The 16,793-nt window shown below is 44.9% G+C and overlaps 1 protein-coding gene across 2 annotated transcripts in view; it reads right to left on the bottom strand.

The window, feature by feature from the left end:
* Positions 1–16,793, bottom strand: part of CTC1 (CST telomere replication complex component 1) — a 34,588-nt gene that overhangs the window by 14,407 nt on the left and 3,388 nt on the right. For both annotated transcript variants that reach the window (XM_032212851.1, XM_032212850.1), the window contains exons 4-9: positions 12,514–12,658; positions 11,440–11,742; positions 11,189–11,317; positions 10,654–10,877; positions 8,897–9,071; positions 8,619–8,822 (exon numbers count right to left, since the gene is read on the bottom strand). In XM_032212851.1, the coding sequence (XP_032068742.1) occupies positions 8,619–8,822; positions 8,897–9,071; positions 10,654–10,877; positions 11,189–11,317; positions 11,440–11,742; positions 12,514–12,658 (1,180 nt within the window). The remainder of the gene's footprint in view (positions 1–8,618; positions 8,823–8,896; positions 9,072–10,653; positions 10,878–11,188; positions 11,318–11,439; positions 11,743–12,513; positions 12,659–16,793) is intronic.

Genomic DNA, 16,793 nt, shown 5'->3' with positions numbered 1-16,793 from the left:
ATAAAAGGTGATTATTAGCCATTAAGAGGAAAGGAACAAAATTATTCACTAATTATGTTACATGCTTATAAGAATACTCTTTTGCCTATTTTTCTATGAGTATCTGAATAATGACACTTTTTACAGTACCAGAGAACTAGTGTCAGATCTGCCATCTTCAGCTTGATGCTTCATTGGCATTCTGCCATCAGTCATTGGAGGGGGAGGGGGGAGAGGAAATATGCAATTGCCATGTAAGGTGATCAAAAGGGAGAGTGGATGACAGACTTGACAGAAACCACGAGTGGTGAGTACCATCTTGTTCCAGGCTTCAAGGACATAGAGCCTGAGAAAAGAATGTGAATTGCACCAAACATCCAAGTGGTTCCCAAAACACCTATGGGCACACCATTGGTCAAAGATGAATTGGTCAAGGAAGAAGGGCTGGGAAGAAGGGGGAAATTTTGCAATCTTTTGTGCAGGAACTTTAGTTCTAGCCTGCTTTGTTTGCAACTACTGATCCTTAGTAAAAGACCCTATCACTTCAATCAAATGGAATGTCAGTTGGCCTTACCTGAACTGCATGTCTCAAAGGTCCTGTGGGATGAGTCACTGATGGGTATTCTCACATCCAATCTGCCCAGACAGAGGTTAAATTTGAGGCCACTCCTCTCTACTTCCTCTTCCTGGCTCTCCAGTTTAATTGAAGATCAATGTCCCAAAGAAGAACCAGTGAAGGAAGGGTATAGGAAAGACAACAGCAACACACACACACGGTCCCGGACTGACCAAAAACCAATAACCTGGCTCAGGACCCTAGGCGCTAGCTAGCGCACTACATGGGTGGGAAGTGACTCATCCCACAGGACCTTTGAGTTCAGATAAGACCAACTGACAGTCTCCAAAGTGACCTGTGGGAGGAGTCATTGATGGGACATACCTAAACTAGATGTTCATGGGAGGGAATCATTGATTCCCTCCCATGGACATTGAATCATTCCCTGAGCCCCCCGACTGTCCAGCACTCCCTGCAGTACCCTCCTACCAAAGGATGCCTCCGCAGAAGCATCCAGCCGGTAATGCCTGATGAGGGTGAAGCCCAGGTGGCAGCCCTACAGATATCCTCTATGGGAGCCTGGGTAGACCAGGCTGCAGATGTGGCCGCACTCCTGGTGAAGTGTGCAGTGATGTCAGCCGGGCATTGGAAGCCTGCGCACCTCATATGCCCTAGAGATGGCTAGCCAATCCATCTGCCAATGGTGGCAGGTGTCACCTTTGCCCCTCGATAGAGGGCTGGAAGGAGACGAAGAGTGCCTCCGATCTCCTGAAGGCAGAGGTGCGTTTCAGGTAGATACGCAGTGCCCTTCTCACGTCCAGGCGACGCCAGGACCGTTCCCTTTCCCTGGAAGGCTCCAGACAGAAATCCGGAAGCACCATCTCCTAAGCCCTATGTAAAGGAGAATTAACCTTGGGCAGGAAAGAAGGGTCAAGCCTGAGAACAACCCTGTTGTTGTAAAAAGTGCACACATCCACCCTCGATGACAATGCATTGATCTCGGATACACACCTGGCAGAGTTAATCACCACCAGAACACCACCTTGAGGGTCAGGAACTGAAGGCTCACCTCCCTCAGAGGCTCTAAAGAGGCCTCAGTCAGTGCCTGGAGCACCATGGGAAGGTCCCATGTGGGAAACCGGTGAACCACAGGGGGCTGGAGATTAGCTACCCCTCTGAGGAACCTCTTTGACTGGATGCTGAGACAGGGATCGAGAGCCCCCTCTCTCAAGGACTGTAGCTAAGGCCGAGACCTGCCTCCTGACGGTATTGTGGGCTAGACCCTTCTCCAGGCCATCCTGGAGAAATTCCAGCACCTGGTGCTGAAGCCAACCCGAATCACCTCTGCCCTCTCTAACACTAACTTCCTCAGAACCCCTGAAAGGAGAGGAAGAGGGGGAAAGGCGTAAAGGAGGCCCACTGGCAATCTGCAATGCAAGGCATCGACGTCCACTGCCCCTTGAGCTAGGAATCATGAAATCAAGTTAGAGACCTGGGCGTTCTACAGGGTAGTGAAGAGGTCCAACAAATTTGCTTGAAAATGCTGGGATGTAGCTGCAACTCCCCATGGTCCACCGTCTCCCTGCTAAGCCAATCTGCCTGCTGGTTTTCCACCCCGGAAATATGTTATGCTCGAATCGACAGAAGATTCCTTTCTGCCGAGTTTCCCAACCTCACTGCTTCGTCTCACAGCAACGAGTGAGTGCCCCCTTGTTTGTTTACATGGGCATTGGCAGCAACATTGCCTGTCAGGACCAGGACATGTTGACCTTTAACTGTCCCCTTGAAGTGGAGGAGTACCAGGTGTACTGCTCTGAGCTCCAGCCAGTTGATGTTCTTTTGTAGATCTGAGGGCGTCCAACGGCCTTGAACTAACTGGGCTTCTAGGTGTGCCCCCCAACTGAAAAGACTTGCGTCCATCATCAGGACCAACCTGTCTGGTTCCCTGAAGAGGGAACCCTTGGCCAGAGCCGGGGACATCCATCAACGGAAATGATAGAAACACCTGAGGTGGCATGAGAATCTTGAAGAGGGCGTCGCTTGTCCCGTCCCTCTAGTGTGGTAGCAGCAACCACTGCAGTTCCCTGGCATGCAGGCGTGCCCATGGCACTATCTCAATGCACAAAATGAACTTGCCCACAAGCCGAAAGAGAAGAACTACGGGAACAGAACGTGCCTTGCGAATTTCTTTAATCAATCCCACTATACTGTCTCTGCGCTCCTATGATAGAAACACCTCACACTCCACAGTATTGATAATGATCCCTAAATGCTGGAGTCTAGTGGTGGGAACCAGGTGACTTTTCTCGAAGTTGATCAAGAACCCCAGGGTCTACAAGGTGTTAATTGTGCGACCCAGATTTCCCTTAGCCTGATCTGCAGTCATGGCTTGCACCAGAATATCATCAAAATAGCACTGCAACTGGACTGGAATGAAACGGAGGTGACCCACTACCACAGCCAGAACCTTGGTGAAGGTCCTGAGGGCTGATGCCAAACCAAAGGGGAGGGCCCTGTATTGATAGTGGACCCCCGTGTATGAAAACCTGAGGAACTTGCGGTGATCTGGGACAATTATGATATGGAGGTATGCCTCTGTGAGGTCAATGGATGCCATGAAATCCTCCTGCCTAATCCCCTCCAGGATAGATTTGAATTTATGATAGAACAGTCTAGAATATAACAGCTTTAGGTCCAGGATTGCAACCCCCCTGAACTTTAGGAACAACAAACAGGTTTGAATAAAACCCCAATTCCTTCTCTCCCTCAAGAACCAGCTCCATCACTTGGATATCCAGCAGATGCCATATGGCCTTGCTGTTTAACTAAGCACCGATTCTCGCGTTCCGGCCACGTGCGTTCCTCAAAGTGGCCGCTGATCGATGCTCTTCCAAAATGGCGACCGCTGACCATGCGACCCGATGCCAGAGCGAGCTGCAACTAGTTCACTCCTCCACAAGTCTCCGATCACTCTAGCGACTCCCCCCCCCGATGGAAGATGGGAGTCGCAGCCCTCAGCGTCCCATAGAGCACGGCTTGGAGCCCCCTCCTGCAACTGTAAACAGCTTCGAGGGCTTCCTCAGCAGCAGCGAGACCAGCTCATGCACAGGGAAATGACCATTGGCTTACCTCAAGGGTCTTTTTCTGCACGCTGCGAGGAGAGTCCAAGCGTGGGTTAAATTCTGTCTGACTGCCCTGGACTGAATTGAAAGATCTTTAGCCACGCCTACTCTTCCGGTTCTTCAGATTTTTCGATGAAGGCGTGGACCTGTAACACTGTTCAAATGTGGTTCCATTGAGTCTGATCTTAGTTCAAGTCAAGATAGATTGTAAAGTCAAGTCCGGTAATAAAGTCACAATCCACATCACGGAAGCTGTGAGAGAGAGAGAGAGACCCTAGGGCGGGGTTGGACTCTCTTTGCAGCATACAGAAAAGGACCCTTCAGGTAACCCAATGGTCATTTCCCTGTATGCTGCTTGGAGAGTCCAAGCATGGGACATACCCAAGCTAAATGTCACTAGGACGGGACGAACCTGATTCAATGGTCTCCCCAGCAGAATGAATACCCTGAAGAACTCGTCTCCCAAAGGCTGCTTCCACTGATGCAAACTTGTCCAATTTGTAAGCACGGACAAACTGGGATGGTGAAACCCAAATCTACAGTTCTCTTCTATGAGCGCTTGTGTCGCCTAGGCTCCTGTGGACACGGTGCTCCTTGTAGAGTGGGCTGTGATACGTCGTGGTACCTGTTTAGACGGGAGCTGATAGGCAAGGGTGATGCAAGCACGCAACCATCAGCCGATGGTGGTGGAGGTGACTTTGTGCCCCATGGTAGCAGGTTGAAAGGAAATGAAAAGTGATTCCGATCGCCTGAATGCTGCGGCGCGCTTGATATATTTGCAAATGGTTTGACGTACATCCAGCTTGTGCCATCAGCGTTCTGTAGGATGCCATGGGTGTGGACAAAGGTCCGGAAGGATGACTTCCTTGCTCTGATGAAACCAAGATTTGACCTTCGGAGGAAAAGAAGGATCCAAGCGAAGAACGAGCCTGTCTGGATGTATGACGCACAAGTCCTCCCTGACTGACAAGGCCACCATCTCCGAAATCCTATGTGCAGAGGTGATTGCGGTCAGGAATACTGCCTTGAAGGGTAGGTGCTTCAGATCACAGGTACAAATTGGCTCAAAAGGAGCCTCACCTGAAGAATCAGCCATGAGGCTGGAGATCCGCTCCTGAGATAGATAGACGTTCTAACCCCACCTTGTTCGTTCAGAAACGAAAGCCAAACAAAGCTTGCAAAGGAATGTTTTTATCAGTCCCGGCTCTTGCTGGCTGTGAGCCCAAAATAAACACAGATAAATTCTCTGGCAAAAGTAAACTACAGCAAAACAGGTTTATATAAATCAAATCACTTATCCAAGTGCTTTTTCTCAATGATTGCAAACAAACAGAGAATTGACTAGAACAGGAACGGAACGAACTGCAACTAAGGCGTGGCACCATCATCTTTTGTCCGAAGGAGATCCTAACGAGCCACAACTGCTTATCCTCTCCTGTGAGTCGGTCAGCCCTGCATCCCGAAACAACTCACAGGTTTCTTCTGAGTCACAACAGAACGACTTGGCAACTTACAGTGTCTATGATGGCACCGAGATAAAGCAACCTGGTGGTGGTTTTTGTCCATGTTGATTGAGAACCAGGACTCTCATGGTTTATCTGGAGGTCTCTGACCGCTTGCTGGTGGGACGGAGATTGTATGATGATGTCGTCGAGGTATGCTTGAAGTCTCACTGGACGCGACCTCAGGGACACCACCACAGCTGCCAGGATCTTTATAAATGTTCTGGGGGCCGATGACAGGCCAAATGGCAGGGCCCTAGATAGTGCGTTCCTGCATGGTAGAATCTCAGGAACCTACAATGGGCTTTGCGAACAGGGATGTGAAGATACGCTTCTCTGAGATCTATTAATGTTAGTAGATCCCCTGGCCTGATGCAGCTCAAGATTGACTGGAAATACTGCATTTTGAAGTGTTCGTACGCTAGATGGTACTTCAATCTTTTTAGATATCCTCCTCCACCCTGAGTTCTTTGGAACTAGGAACAGGATTGAGTAAAAACCTGACCCTTCTTGACCTGCTGGTCTTGGTTCTATTGCCCTTATCTTCCGAAGGTGCTGGATATCTTGCTCCATTAGGGACCACTTGGCTGGGGAGGAGGAGGTGGGACAGCAGATGAAGTGGCAAGGGGGGAGGAAATGAAGTCTAGGGTCAGACCCAGACAGATTGTCTGAAGAACCCACTGGTCTGACATTGTTTCCTCCCATCAGGCCTGAAATAGTTGCAGGCGCCCTCCGATGGGAGCCATCAGCTGGCTGTCACTTATAGTGACGGAAAGTCTTGGAGCCTAATCCGCCACAAAAAGACCACTTGGAGAAGGGTTGTTGCCCATACCTGTCCCGAAAGGGCTGATGGTCCTGTGACCGGTCCTGTCCCTGACTGTACGGACGGTGGTACTGACCGGTGCTAGTGGATGGTTCTGAGGCACGAAAGGATTGCTTCCTGAAATAACCAGAACCTTTGCACTCTGTCTTTTTAGTGACAGACGGCATAACTTTCTTTTTGTCCTTGTTTTCGACTAGGACAGGTTCTAGGGCTTCCCCGAAAAGTTTCCCTCCCTTAAAGGGGGCGGAGGCCAATTTCCACTTGGACCTCATGTCTGCGTTCCAGTGACGAAGCCACAAGAGCCGCCTGGTGGTGACATTAGAAGCCAGAACCCAAGAAGCGAACTTGGCGGAGTTGAAGGTGGCATCTGCAGTGTATTCTGCTGCCGCTAAAACCTTATTAAACTCCTGCCTCAATTTAGTGTCCCCTGCTGGAAGCTTAGCAGAAATCTGTATAAGCCAGAGGAGAGAGGCCCTGGACATAAAGGACGCTGAAGTGGCTGTCTTGATGGCCCAGGCAGCCGCCTGATGGGTCACCACCAGAGAGGAGGATGCCAAAGCCGCCACATGTGGGTCCACTGTCAGAATCTGTAAAGCCTGAGAAAAACTAGGATCAAGGTTATAAAACCGGCAATCGTTGCCGCCTGGGGTAGGAAAGGCCGGGGGCTTCGCCCACTGGGACTTGAGAACCCCCATGAACATAGGGGGAGTAGGGATCTCCTCCTTTCCTAATGGGGGCTTGTGGAATGGCCCCTTTTTGTGCCTGGAGCCAGGGTAGCCAGCGTAGTCGGAGTGCCCCCAGCAGCGGGAGCCACCTCCAAATCCGCAATGGCCTTAGCCTTGCAAAGAAGGGAACCAAATTGGGAGGGGGGAAATAAACCAGTGAACACAGAAGTCTCCGGAACAGGTTCTTCATCATCATAGAAACCAACCTCCTTCTGATCCCCTTCATCTAACACAGAATCCTCACTAGCTGTAGAGGGAGAGCTCTGACTATGCTCATGAACAGAAGTTGCGGGTTGGTTTGGATGACCTCCCGGTATCCCATGAGAAGAACTCCTTCTAGAGGATCTAGATTTTTTCTGCATGCCTGTGGCAATACCTTCAGAAATTGCCTGGGCAATAATCTGCTGAAACCTCTCTGGAAGCTCAGGAAATGCTGGGAAAAGAGTGGGAGGCCCCAAAACCGGCTCTGCCTCAACAGATTGAGGAGCCAACCTAAATCGGCCCAGTCCAGAAACAGGCCTGCTGAAAGGATCCCCTCTCTGGGCCCCAGTGTGCTCAGGGGTGATGGGGGGGCATGGAAACACCCCCCCCCCAGAAGATCCCCGGGCTCTAGGGGGTGAGTCAGCCACAGGCATGAGCCTAAGGGAAGAACAGGACCTGGAGGGGAAGGGCTAATGCAGTCCCTGGCTCTTCGAGAGGAAGCCCTGGTGGCAAGCCCTGGTGGCAAGTCCCTCATGTGAGAGCCCCCTGCTGTGGCAGACTTAGATGTGGGCCTCTTGCCCCAGGCCCTCTCTATGGATGTGGAGGGGTCTCTGGAAGTTCCCTCGCCAGGCTCAGGATCCACAGGAGAATCCGCCATTAAGAACAGCTTCCCCAAAAGCCTCAGGTACTCACAGCTCCTCAGATGGCTTACCAGGCTCTCTACAGCCTCCTCCACTCCTCACAGAAGAAAAAGAATGCTGCCAGCAATCCTGAAGGGCCCCGTGCCTCTGTGCACGTAGTCCCAATGCCACTGATCCATGGCTCGATTGTGGAAAGAACGCTGGAAAGAGCAGTTGGAGGCGGTTCCCCAGTTCACGGGGAAAAGTGCTTCTGCACGTGGTCTCTGCAGAGCTCTAATGGCTGTCCTGGCCACGTGTGTCCTCCTGGAAGCTGGCAGAGATCCAAGATGGTGGCCACTGACCATGTGGCCTGATTCCTCCAGGAGCTCTGCCTCAACAATGCCACCCAGAGGCCCGGAGGAGCTCAACAGCCCCCGATGGGGTGGAAATGCACTTCCTCTTTTGATCTCCTGGAGGCCGGGTTCGGAGGTTCCCCAGAGACTGCAAGCAGTCTTGGAGCCTGAGGTGCTCCAGCAAAGCCCAGCTATTGCCCAGTGCAGCCACAATCACTCAGGGAAGACAAGGGAGCAGGTAGGGAAGGCAAGGATGGGAAATTCTCACACCAAATTGAATAAAGTCAGGAGCCAAGAAAAGTCTCCTATTGGGCCAAAAGACTGAGATTAAACTGGGAGCCAGGAAGTAAGGCAGAGAGGAGTGGCCTGAATTTAACCTCAGGCTCAAGGCAAATGGGGTCTGGGAATATCCCATCAATGACTCCTTCCACGGGATCACCTAGGAGACGAAGACAAAAAAAAAAAAAAAACTCAAGTCCAGTCAAAGATCCAGAAAAAACAGTACTCTTTCAGGCCAGACTGAGATTAAACTGCGAGCCAGGAAGAGGAAGTAGAGAGGAGTGGCCTCGAATTTAAATCTTTGCAAAAAACAGGGACTTGTTCTTGCATTTGCCAGGAGTCAACACACATAGACAGTACAGAGGGAGTGAGTACATTCATGTTTATTCTCTGAGTTTCCTATACAACAAAAAACTATTCTTTCTCTCAAACTTTCAGAAGATAAATGTCATACTTACCAATGGAGGATGAAAACATTCAGCTGATAAAATGCAGTAGTTCTGGGCCAATCTGCAATTTAGTTCTTGGATATTTAGGTTGCAGATCTTTGAGGCAGAATGCAACTGCTGCAATGGACCACAGCTTTCCCAGCAGCTCTTCTCAACCATACTATACAGTTGAACAAAATGTGGAATCTGACATGATGGCTCCAGAATCTGATACTAGGAAAAGGTTTAGGAGTTAGGTTATGTCCACATAGACATTAAGTACACAGGATTGTGGGAAAAGGTATTACCTGGTCTAGAAGACAATTGTGCTTTTCTGCCAGGATCTCTGCATGGAAGTTTCTTTCCTGCTTCTTGGGTGGCAGCAGGGAATTCAGAATAGGAACAATAAACTTCTCTATTAGTCTTTGAGAATGATGGCTAAAACAAAGCATCAACCTTTGGTGCTCAGTAAAACAACAGAACCTAGAAAGATTTAAGATAACATTACAATCTTAAAAGATATAATGAGGGGAAATGAATTTCAAGTGAAGAAAATTTAGAAGGGAAAATCTGAAGAACATAAAACAGGACAAAGAACAAATTCAAAGTAACTTTCAACATAATTTCTTGAGCATATTTAGTCCTTGTACTCAAAAAAACCCTGGTGCTCCTCAGATGTTCTATATTTCAACTCTCAGCCAATATTGCCCCTGACCAGGAGCCCAAAATAATGTTAAAATCAAACAAATTTAGAGATTTGATAAGTGCTCAAAATTTATCTCAATATTTATACTGTGTATAATAATCACTTTCCTATAATTTAGACATTGCTATTCACCAATATATGAGAAAAATGCTTCTCTAGGAGTATACAATGTAGGGAAGTTCTAGACCTTGGACAGTTTCAATAGGATCAAACTTGGAAAGGGTCACAATGGTTCTGAAATCCAATCATCTGCTCAGAGGAATTCAGATTTAAAACATCCACAAATAAGATTTGCCTTACGCTTGGACACAACTAATAAAAGGAAGTCCTTTTGAGTAATTTGGTATGCTACCAAACTGCTCTAAGAGGGCTTTCTTAATGTTCAGCTGGAGTCTATCACCATGCAATTTAAATCAACTTTTTATATTCTGCATACTAGAACAATAGATCTTTGCTTCTGTAGCTCAGGTTTAAATTGTGGCATCATTGGTGTTCTCTGAGCTTGGCTGTGTTTTTGTACGTGTTTCATTACCAAACTAGGTAACATCAGATAACTAGGACTAATGATGTTACCTAGTTCAATAATGAAATGTCTGCAAATAGGCTCAGAGAAGTTTAAAAAGGTTCCAAACTCATTTGCACTATTCCGGTGACCCCGAGACAGTGGTGGGTTCTGATCCTGTTCCAGCCCGGCATAATCCACATAGACGCGCACAGCATGTGCGCACATGCGTCTTACCGCTTCCGCAAGTCTCTGTGACACTCCAGCTGTTCAGCGGACTGTTACGCAGGCACTTTACATGCCGTGCGTGTGCACAAAAGTACCGAAGACTTAAAAGACTGGTAAGAAGCTCAGGCAGGTGGGTGGGGCCTCTGGAGCACAGTACTGGAACAGTATCCAATCTCCGGGCAGGCTCCGGTACAACCATACCGGGGCGTACTGCCTGCAACCCACCACTGCCCTGAGAGCATAGATAAACCTACAAGTGGCCTCAACGACTCTCAGAAACATCGACCAGATGACTGCAAGGAATTCACATGCTTCCATCCTCCACCATTCAGTAAGAATTTTGTCTTGGATTAGAAGTGAAACGTCTTCAAGGAAAAACAAAGTCCAATTGCCTTTTGAAAAAACACCATGGGATGTTTTATGAATTGAAGTGTAAACAAAAAAAAATTTTTTTCCTTGTCTCCTTCTCAGAGCTTTAAATTCTCTTAAGTGCAACCTGTTCTCTGGCAAAAATCATTCTAAAATCATCATAAAAATTATATTATAGAAAACTAGAACCAATCCTTAAATGTTTGCCTGAAGAAAGGTTATACATACTATCATATGCCATCGGTTTTAATCACACACACCTTTGTTCAAATATTTCCAGCAAGTTGACCACATAAAGATAGAGTGACAGGCTTAAATTATAACGCAAGAGTAGTTGCAGATAATGATTTCCAAAGCAGCTTACAGGCTGATGTAATATGCTATATGCTGAAAAACTCTTTAGCACAATGGTAGTATGTAGACAAGCTCCAAAAGCAGCAGGAATAGAAGGCAAAGGCGTCTCCAGAAGATGGACATCTCGAAGCTAACATGTAAAGCATAAAAAAGATTTGAAGTTTTTAAAAATATTTCCAACAATTTTCACATAGTAGTTATTCCATTTTGGCTTTACAGTCAGCCAGGAAACTACATTGGTCAACATAATATACAATCCTCATCAGACTACAGCCTTCTTCAGTAAGAATTTCTTGGTTTTAAATCAGAAAGCTCTCCTGTCATAACTATACTTCAGCTGGAAACAGAATGATGCCAACCTCCCACCTTCTTTTCAAACAGTCTACTTTCTTTAAAACAGCATTTCTAATGGAGACCGTAAACTACTCCAAGCCAACTCACCTCTATGCATGCTCCTGGTCGGAATCCGCAGCCAGTATTCAACATCTGCTGATAAGCAAGACAAAGTACGTATTTGTGATCTAGTTCATAGAGGCCAGCTTGGGCATTTAACACCTGAGTGATAGTACCCTGAAAAATGAATAATGAAAGGTTATGCAATAGTTTGTACTGCTTACTGGAGTCACGTCTGAAGAAATGTTCAGATGTAGGTTCAAAACGTTTTCTTTGTATAGGTGTCAGAATTTACTTACTGTATATGAGATGAGCTCAGATTTTCTAAGAGGACCAAATATCATTTCTTCCTTCTGCACTTTCAATAAGCTTTTAGGCTGTATAGAAGGCATAATGGAAACTGGTACCATTGATCTTCCTTGTGAAGTTACATCCAGACATTGTTCCTTTGTTTGTTCTTTGCAGTAAGGCAGAAGGCAAGAGGAAGAGCTGGTTCTGAAAACATTGTGCCCAGTACTTTTGAGGCAAGATATCTTCAAGTCAGTTAGGACATATCTGTACCCCAGTTGTAGTGCATGATGCCAAACCAAGTGGGGAGTCTTCTAGGATAAAGCAATAAGAACATCAAAATTCAGCACCTATAAGAACAGCTATGAAGGTTTGGAATTGCTCCTGATTCTAAAGTCACTTGAAGTACATATGACTCAGTCGTGGGTTCCGGATCCTGTTGCAACCAGTACGGTTGCAATGGGGCCCGGCATCCTCCACATGAATGTGAGCAATGTGCGCATGCATCTTACCCTCCGTCGCACAGGCGCTGTACATGCCATGCATGTAAGCAACAAAGAGTTTAAAGACAGGTAATGACGACCGGCGGGCGGGTGGGCCCTCTGGAGCAGAATGGTACCCAGTGCTCCAAGCATGCATCACTACACTCCTACAGGGGTATACCGCCTGCAACCCACCATTGATATGACTTCAGAATCAATGAAGGCCTATTCCACACTGTCACTGGAGACTGCTTTATTGTTTTTCTTTCCAATATGGATTCCTTTAAGGGAAAGAGCACTGTAGTCTACAAGCAGTACTATTAGGCAATCTATGTATAATTAGATGCTACCTTTACTATTCCCAAGCCCAACCCGCACTGGTTGTGATGCATGATTAACAAAATCATAATCCTCCTCCAAACATCCTAGCAGATCAACTCAACTTCTGCTTCCTCAAAAATATGTACAACATATCTTAGCCTATGAACCTCATAATTGGTCATGGTGGTTGTTCATCAACTAACTTTTCTGTAGTAATTTAAGAAAAGACATCACTCTTTAGTTGAATAAAGGATAAAATAAACATACAGTGAATAAACATACTTGTATTACCACTGGAACACAAGCAGAAGAACTAAAACACTTCAAGAAGAGGAAGAAGAAACTCTTTTGGTTGAAATAGAGAATAGTAGTCAACCTCTCTAGTTCCCCTGCCACATTCACTTTTGCTGTATTCTTATTCTGAAGCCTAAAAAAGGAAAAAGAGAGACTTGGCAGATCAGTAAAATGTACATTTCGTAAGGCATTATTTTTAATCACGACCAACTAGATGCTGCAAAATGGCACAGAGGACATAAACGCAATCTCCTTCTTTCACTGTAACCCAACTTATGATTTATGAATGTTAGTAACCAGTATTACCATTTCATTATCAAATTCCAGGCCTGACCTTCCTCAGTTGAGACCTACCTCCCAAATATAGGGTGAATGTAGATGTTTAGTGGTTATTCCCAAATTATATGGCATGAAATCAATCCCTTGGCTGATACGAATCAAATTCCACTACCGATGAAAAGAAAGGAGCAGCCTACTGAAATCTTGGCAGCAATTGGCTGAGGCAACTGGGCCTCTTACATTTTCCAGGACAGCCCCATGGGCCGGATCCGACCACATTAGCAATAGCAATAGCAGTTAGACTTATATACCACTTCATAGGGCTTTCAGCCCTCTCTAAGCGGTTTACAGAGTCAGCATATCGCCCCCACAGTCTGGGTCCTCATTTCACCCACCTCGGAAGGATGGAAGGCTGTCAGTGGTGAGATTAGAACCGCTGAACTGCAGATAACAGTCAGCTGAAGTGGCCTGCAGTACTGCACCCTAACCACTGCGCCACCTCGGCTCTTTGCGAACCAGATCCAGCCTGCGGGCTTTGAGTTGATACCCCTGCTCTAGTTCTATCTCAATTGTTAAATAGCTCCTACTGGAGTCTGGGAGTCCTGTTTTTTATCTTTATCAATGCTTGGGTCTTCTCTATTTGTTCCCTGAATGAGGTGATTGATCCTGCATCAATGGCCATTAGTGGCAGCTAATGAGATTACAAGTGGCCCTCACTTAACCACTGTCCTTTTTAGCAACCATCTGAACTTATTATGAGAATATAACTTTACAATCTTGCACTAATGATTGTGGCAGCATCCCACAGTCAAGTGATTGCCTTTTGTGTTTCACAGCTGGCTTCAGACCAGAGTCAATAGAGAAACCAACTGTAAAATTGCACGTCGTGGGCATGATATGTTGCTTAATGACTATCACTTAGTGAGAGTTGTCAGTTCTAATTATAGTCAATAAGCAAGAGAGGGTGATGGCCATTATTGTTCCATTACAGATAGTCTTTGACTTATAATGGCAATTGGGATTGGAATTTCCATTGTCAAGTGATATAGTTGTAAAGCCCAACCATTATCATATATTGACAGCAAATCATATAGCCCCCGTTACTGTTGTTAACTGAATCCCATTGTCATCAGGTGAAACAACATCCTGCCACTTCCCACAACAAAGTCAATGGGAAGCTAGCAGGAACTTGCAAGTCCCAGGCCTATAGGCAGGTAAGTGGCTGCTACTGAATTTCAGGCAGTTCTACTCACTTCCTTGACTCCTGCTGTAGTGAAACTACAGTCCATTTATAAAGTACTACCACCAGAATAATTCAAATACTTTGCTATTAATATTTAAGTAAGTTTCCACCTAAGGTTCCCAATCTATTAGCTATAATGAGGGGGAGCTAATGGCGCACCAGCCTGTCTCTTGAAGCACCAATGGCAGCCAACCTTATAGTCTTTTGGAGGATAAAAACATGGTTCTTCTAGAAAATCTTTGGTGTTCAATTGTAGCCAGAGCACCTTTTCCCATATTTTAGTCTGTTATGTTTAGCATTAATTGAGAATTTAAATGGAATTGTTATTTTAATTCATCCTTATTCTGATTTTGTATTGCATTTTTATTATGTTTTGTTAAGTTATCAAGAATAGGATTGGTTTCAAGCAATAGACAAATTTCATAATTAAATAAATTATATCTGATTCACATTGATCCAATGCACTCTAACTTCATCAATATTACTTAATCAGCAGACTAGAATATCAATCCTAACTCATCTTATTTAGGGGACAATCAAAAGTTCATCCATTATTCACCAATGTGTAGATTATTTCAAAACGTTACACAAAAGTGAGTATCTGCAGATAGGGATGTGTAGCTATTTAATGGAATATAATGCTTTCCCAAGTGCAAAAGGCATTTCAACAATTGTTATAAAGTTGTTCTTTTTCATTTCCATAACATATAACCACAAGTATACTATTACATAGCCAATATCATATTGTATTATTAAACGTTTACATCGAGTCGACAAGAAGTTCTCCAGCTGGACAGATGTGGGGAATGTGAGTTCTGAAGAGCCTCACATGAACCCTGTCTGACAAACTAACTCCAGTGATCCTTTTTGGATCAGAACCCCCCTGGAGGGGGGGGGGGGCGAAGGTCAGCAGACCCAGAGGGAGGCAACAGGTCCCTCGCAGGTCGGAGATTTGCTTTATGAATCAGAGTGGGGGCGGCAGCCTGCAATATGGCTGACAAGATGCTGACTTCCCATCTAAGCAAACAGGAGGGTGAAGAAGAGATGAAAGACCGGTAAGAAAATTTATCTAACCCACAGCCATAAATCAAACCTGGTAAAGGCAAATAAATCTTGAGAGCATAAATAATATTGATGGTCAGATCAGGATTTTCTCCAAAAGAAAGAAAAGGAAAATGGAGGGTTGAAACATCATCAGCTGAAGTAGATAAATTTAAGGTGGATCAGAACTCTGAAATAAGAACTGTATAACTAACTGTAACTTTGGAACTGGACATCATGGAAAGCTGGGAATTTGAAGAACTATGTGAAATTATAAAAAATATGCATAAATCATTAAAATCAAGCCTAAATAGGATTCTGAACCCAGAGAAGCAGATATCTAAAGAAGAATTCAAAGAAGAAGGGGGGCAAGACAACGAAGGGGTAGAAATGGATGGAAATAAAAGCAGACAAAAAACTTCATTAGTCTTGGCAGTGGTATAGGAAAAATGGCAAAAAGAGGCCGTATCCTAACAAAAGGGAATAAAAAGCAGACAAAAGATGTTGAGGTTGTTAGTGGCATAAGGAAAATTGAAGTAGGAGGTTTTGCCCAACAGAGAGAAATAAAAAATATCCTTTTGATGGTGGCCTGTGGAAGATTGAAGAAAGTGGATGTGTCAAAACAAAGAAAAGGGAAAAGACAGAAACAGAGAAGTGGGACAAAAGACTTACTAGAAAAAAATCAGACTAGAAACTTTTATATGGGAAAATATAAAGCCAAGATAAGGGTTTTATTCCTAAATATGACAATAAAATGGAGTTGCTAATTGGTTGAATGTAATAATAGAAAGATAATTTTTAAAAAGTTAAAATATATGAAATATGGATAAATATGATACTGATATGGGTAGATTGTAAAGCAGAGGTTTGTGATTCACTTTTAAACATGATAATTGTGAATTGACTGAATATGACAATAGAATGAAAACTAAGCATGGGTTAAAATATATGAAGCATGGACATATATAGAATTTTTAAGTTGATGAACAAAGTGAGATGTTATTCTATATAATAGATTAAGGGAATTGTAATAAACATTAAACAGCGAGGATTGCCATTTATAGACAATTAAGGGTAATATAATCTAAGATATGGAAAATGGAGAGGGAACATGAAATACACCTACAATGGGAAACTATTGAGATTTAAAGAAAGAATCACTAACTGGGGACATGTAAGGATGTATAATTATATAAAAATAATGATGAGAATAGCTGGAAATTGTAACCAGGTCTACATCTTGGCCAAAATTAGGCTGTGGGGGGAAGGTTTTAAAAGTACAATGACTATATATGTAAACCTTTTGTTCTATTTTTTTAAAGGAGAATATATGCTAAAATTAAATATGTATATTGAAAAGGAATTATAAATACCATCAACATAAAAGGAGCTTGCTCAGAAGCTGAAATACACCAAGTAAATGAGATGAAGAGTGAGAAATAGAGGAGAGAGGTAAGGGAAGAAGAGAGGCATAGGAGAGAGGGCAAGGGGGGGTAAGAGGAGGAGAGAAATGAGTGGAAAGGGGAGAGAGGAAAAGGAGAGAGAAAGGGGAATAGAGAAGGGAAGGATGACAGAGGGAAGAAAGGAGGTAGGGAGGGAGAGGAGAAAGGGAGAAGAAAGTGATGGATAAGGTACAAATATGGTGTATGGAGAGCAGAAGAGTCAATAATTGTTTTGGGGAGTTGATGGTAAGATGAATCGGTGT

Source organism: Thamnophis elegans, chromosome 3, assembly GCF_009769535.1.
Source record: "Thamnophis elegans isolate rThaEle1 chromosome 3, rThaEle1.pri, whole genome shotgun sequence".
In the NCBI taxonomy this organism is placed as follows: domain Eukaryota; kingdom Metazoa; phylum Chordata; class Lepidosauria; order Squamata; family Colubridae; genus Thamnophis; species Thamnophis elegans.
The sequence above is the reverse complement of the archived record's forward strand: the minus strand, read 5'-3'. Positions and strand labels throughout refer to the sequence as shown.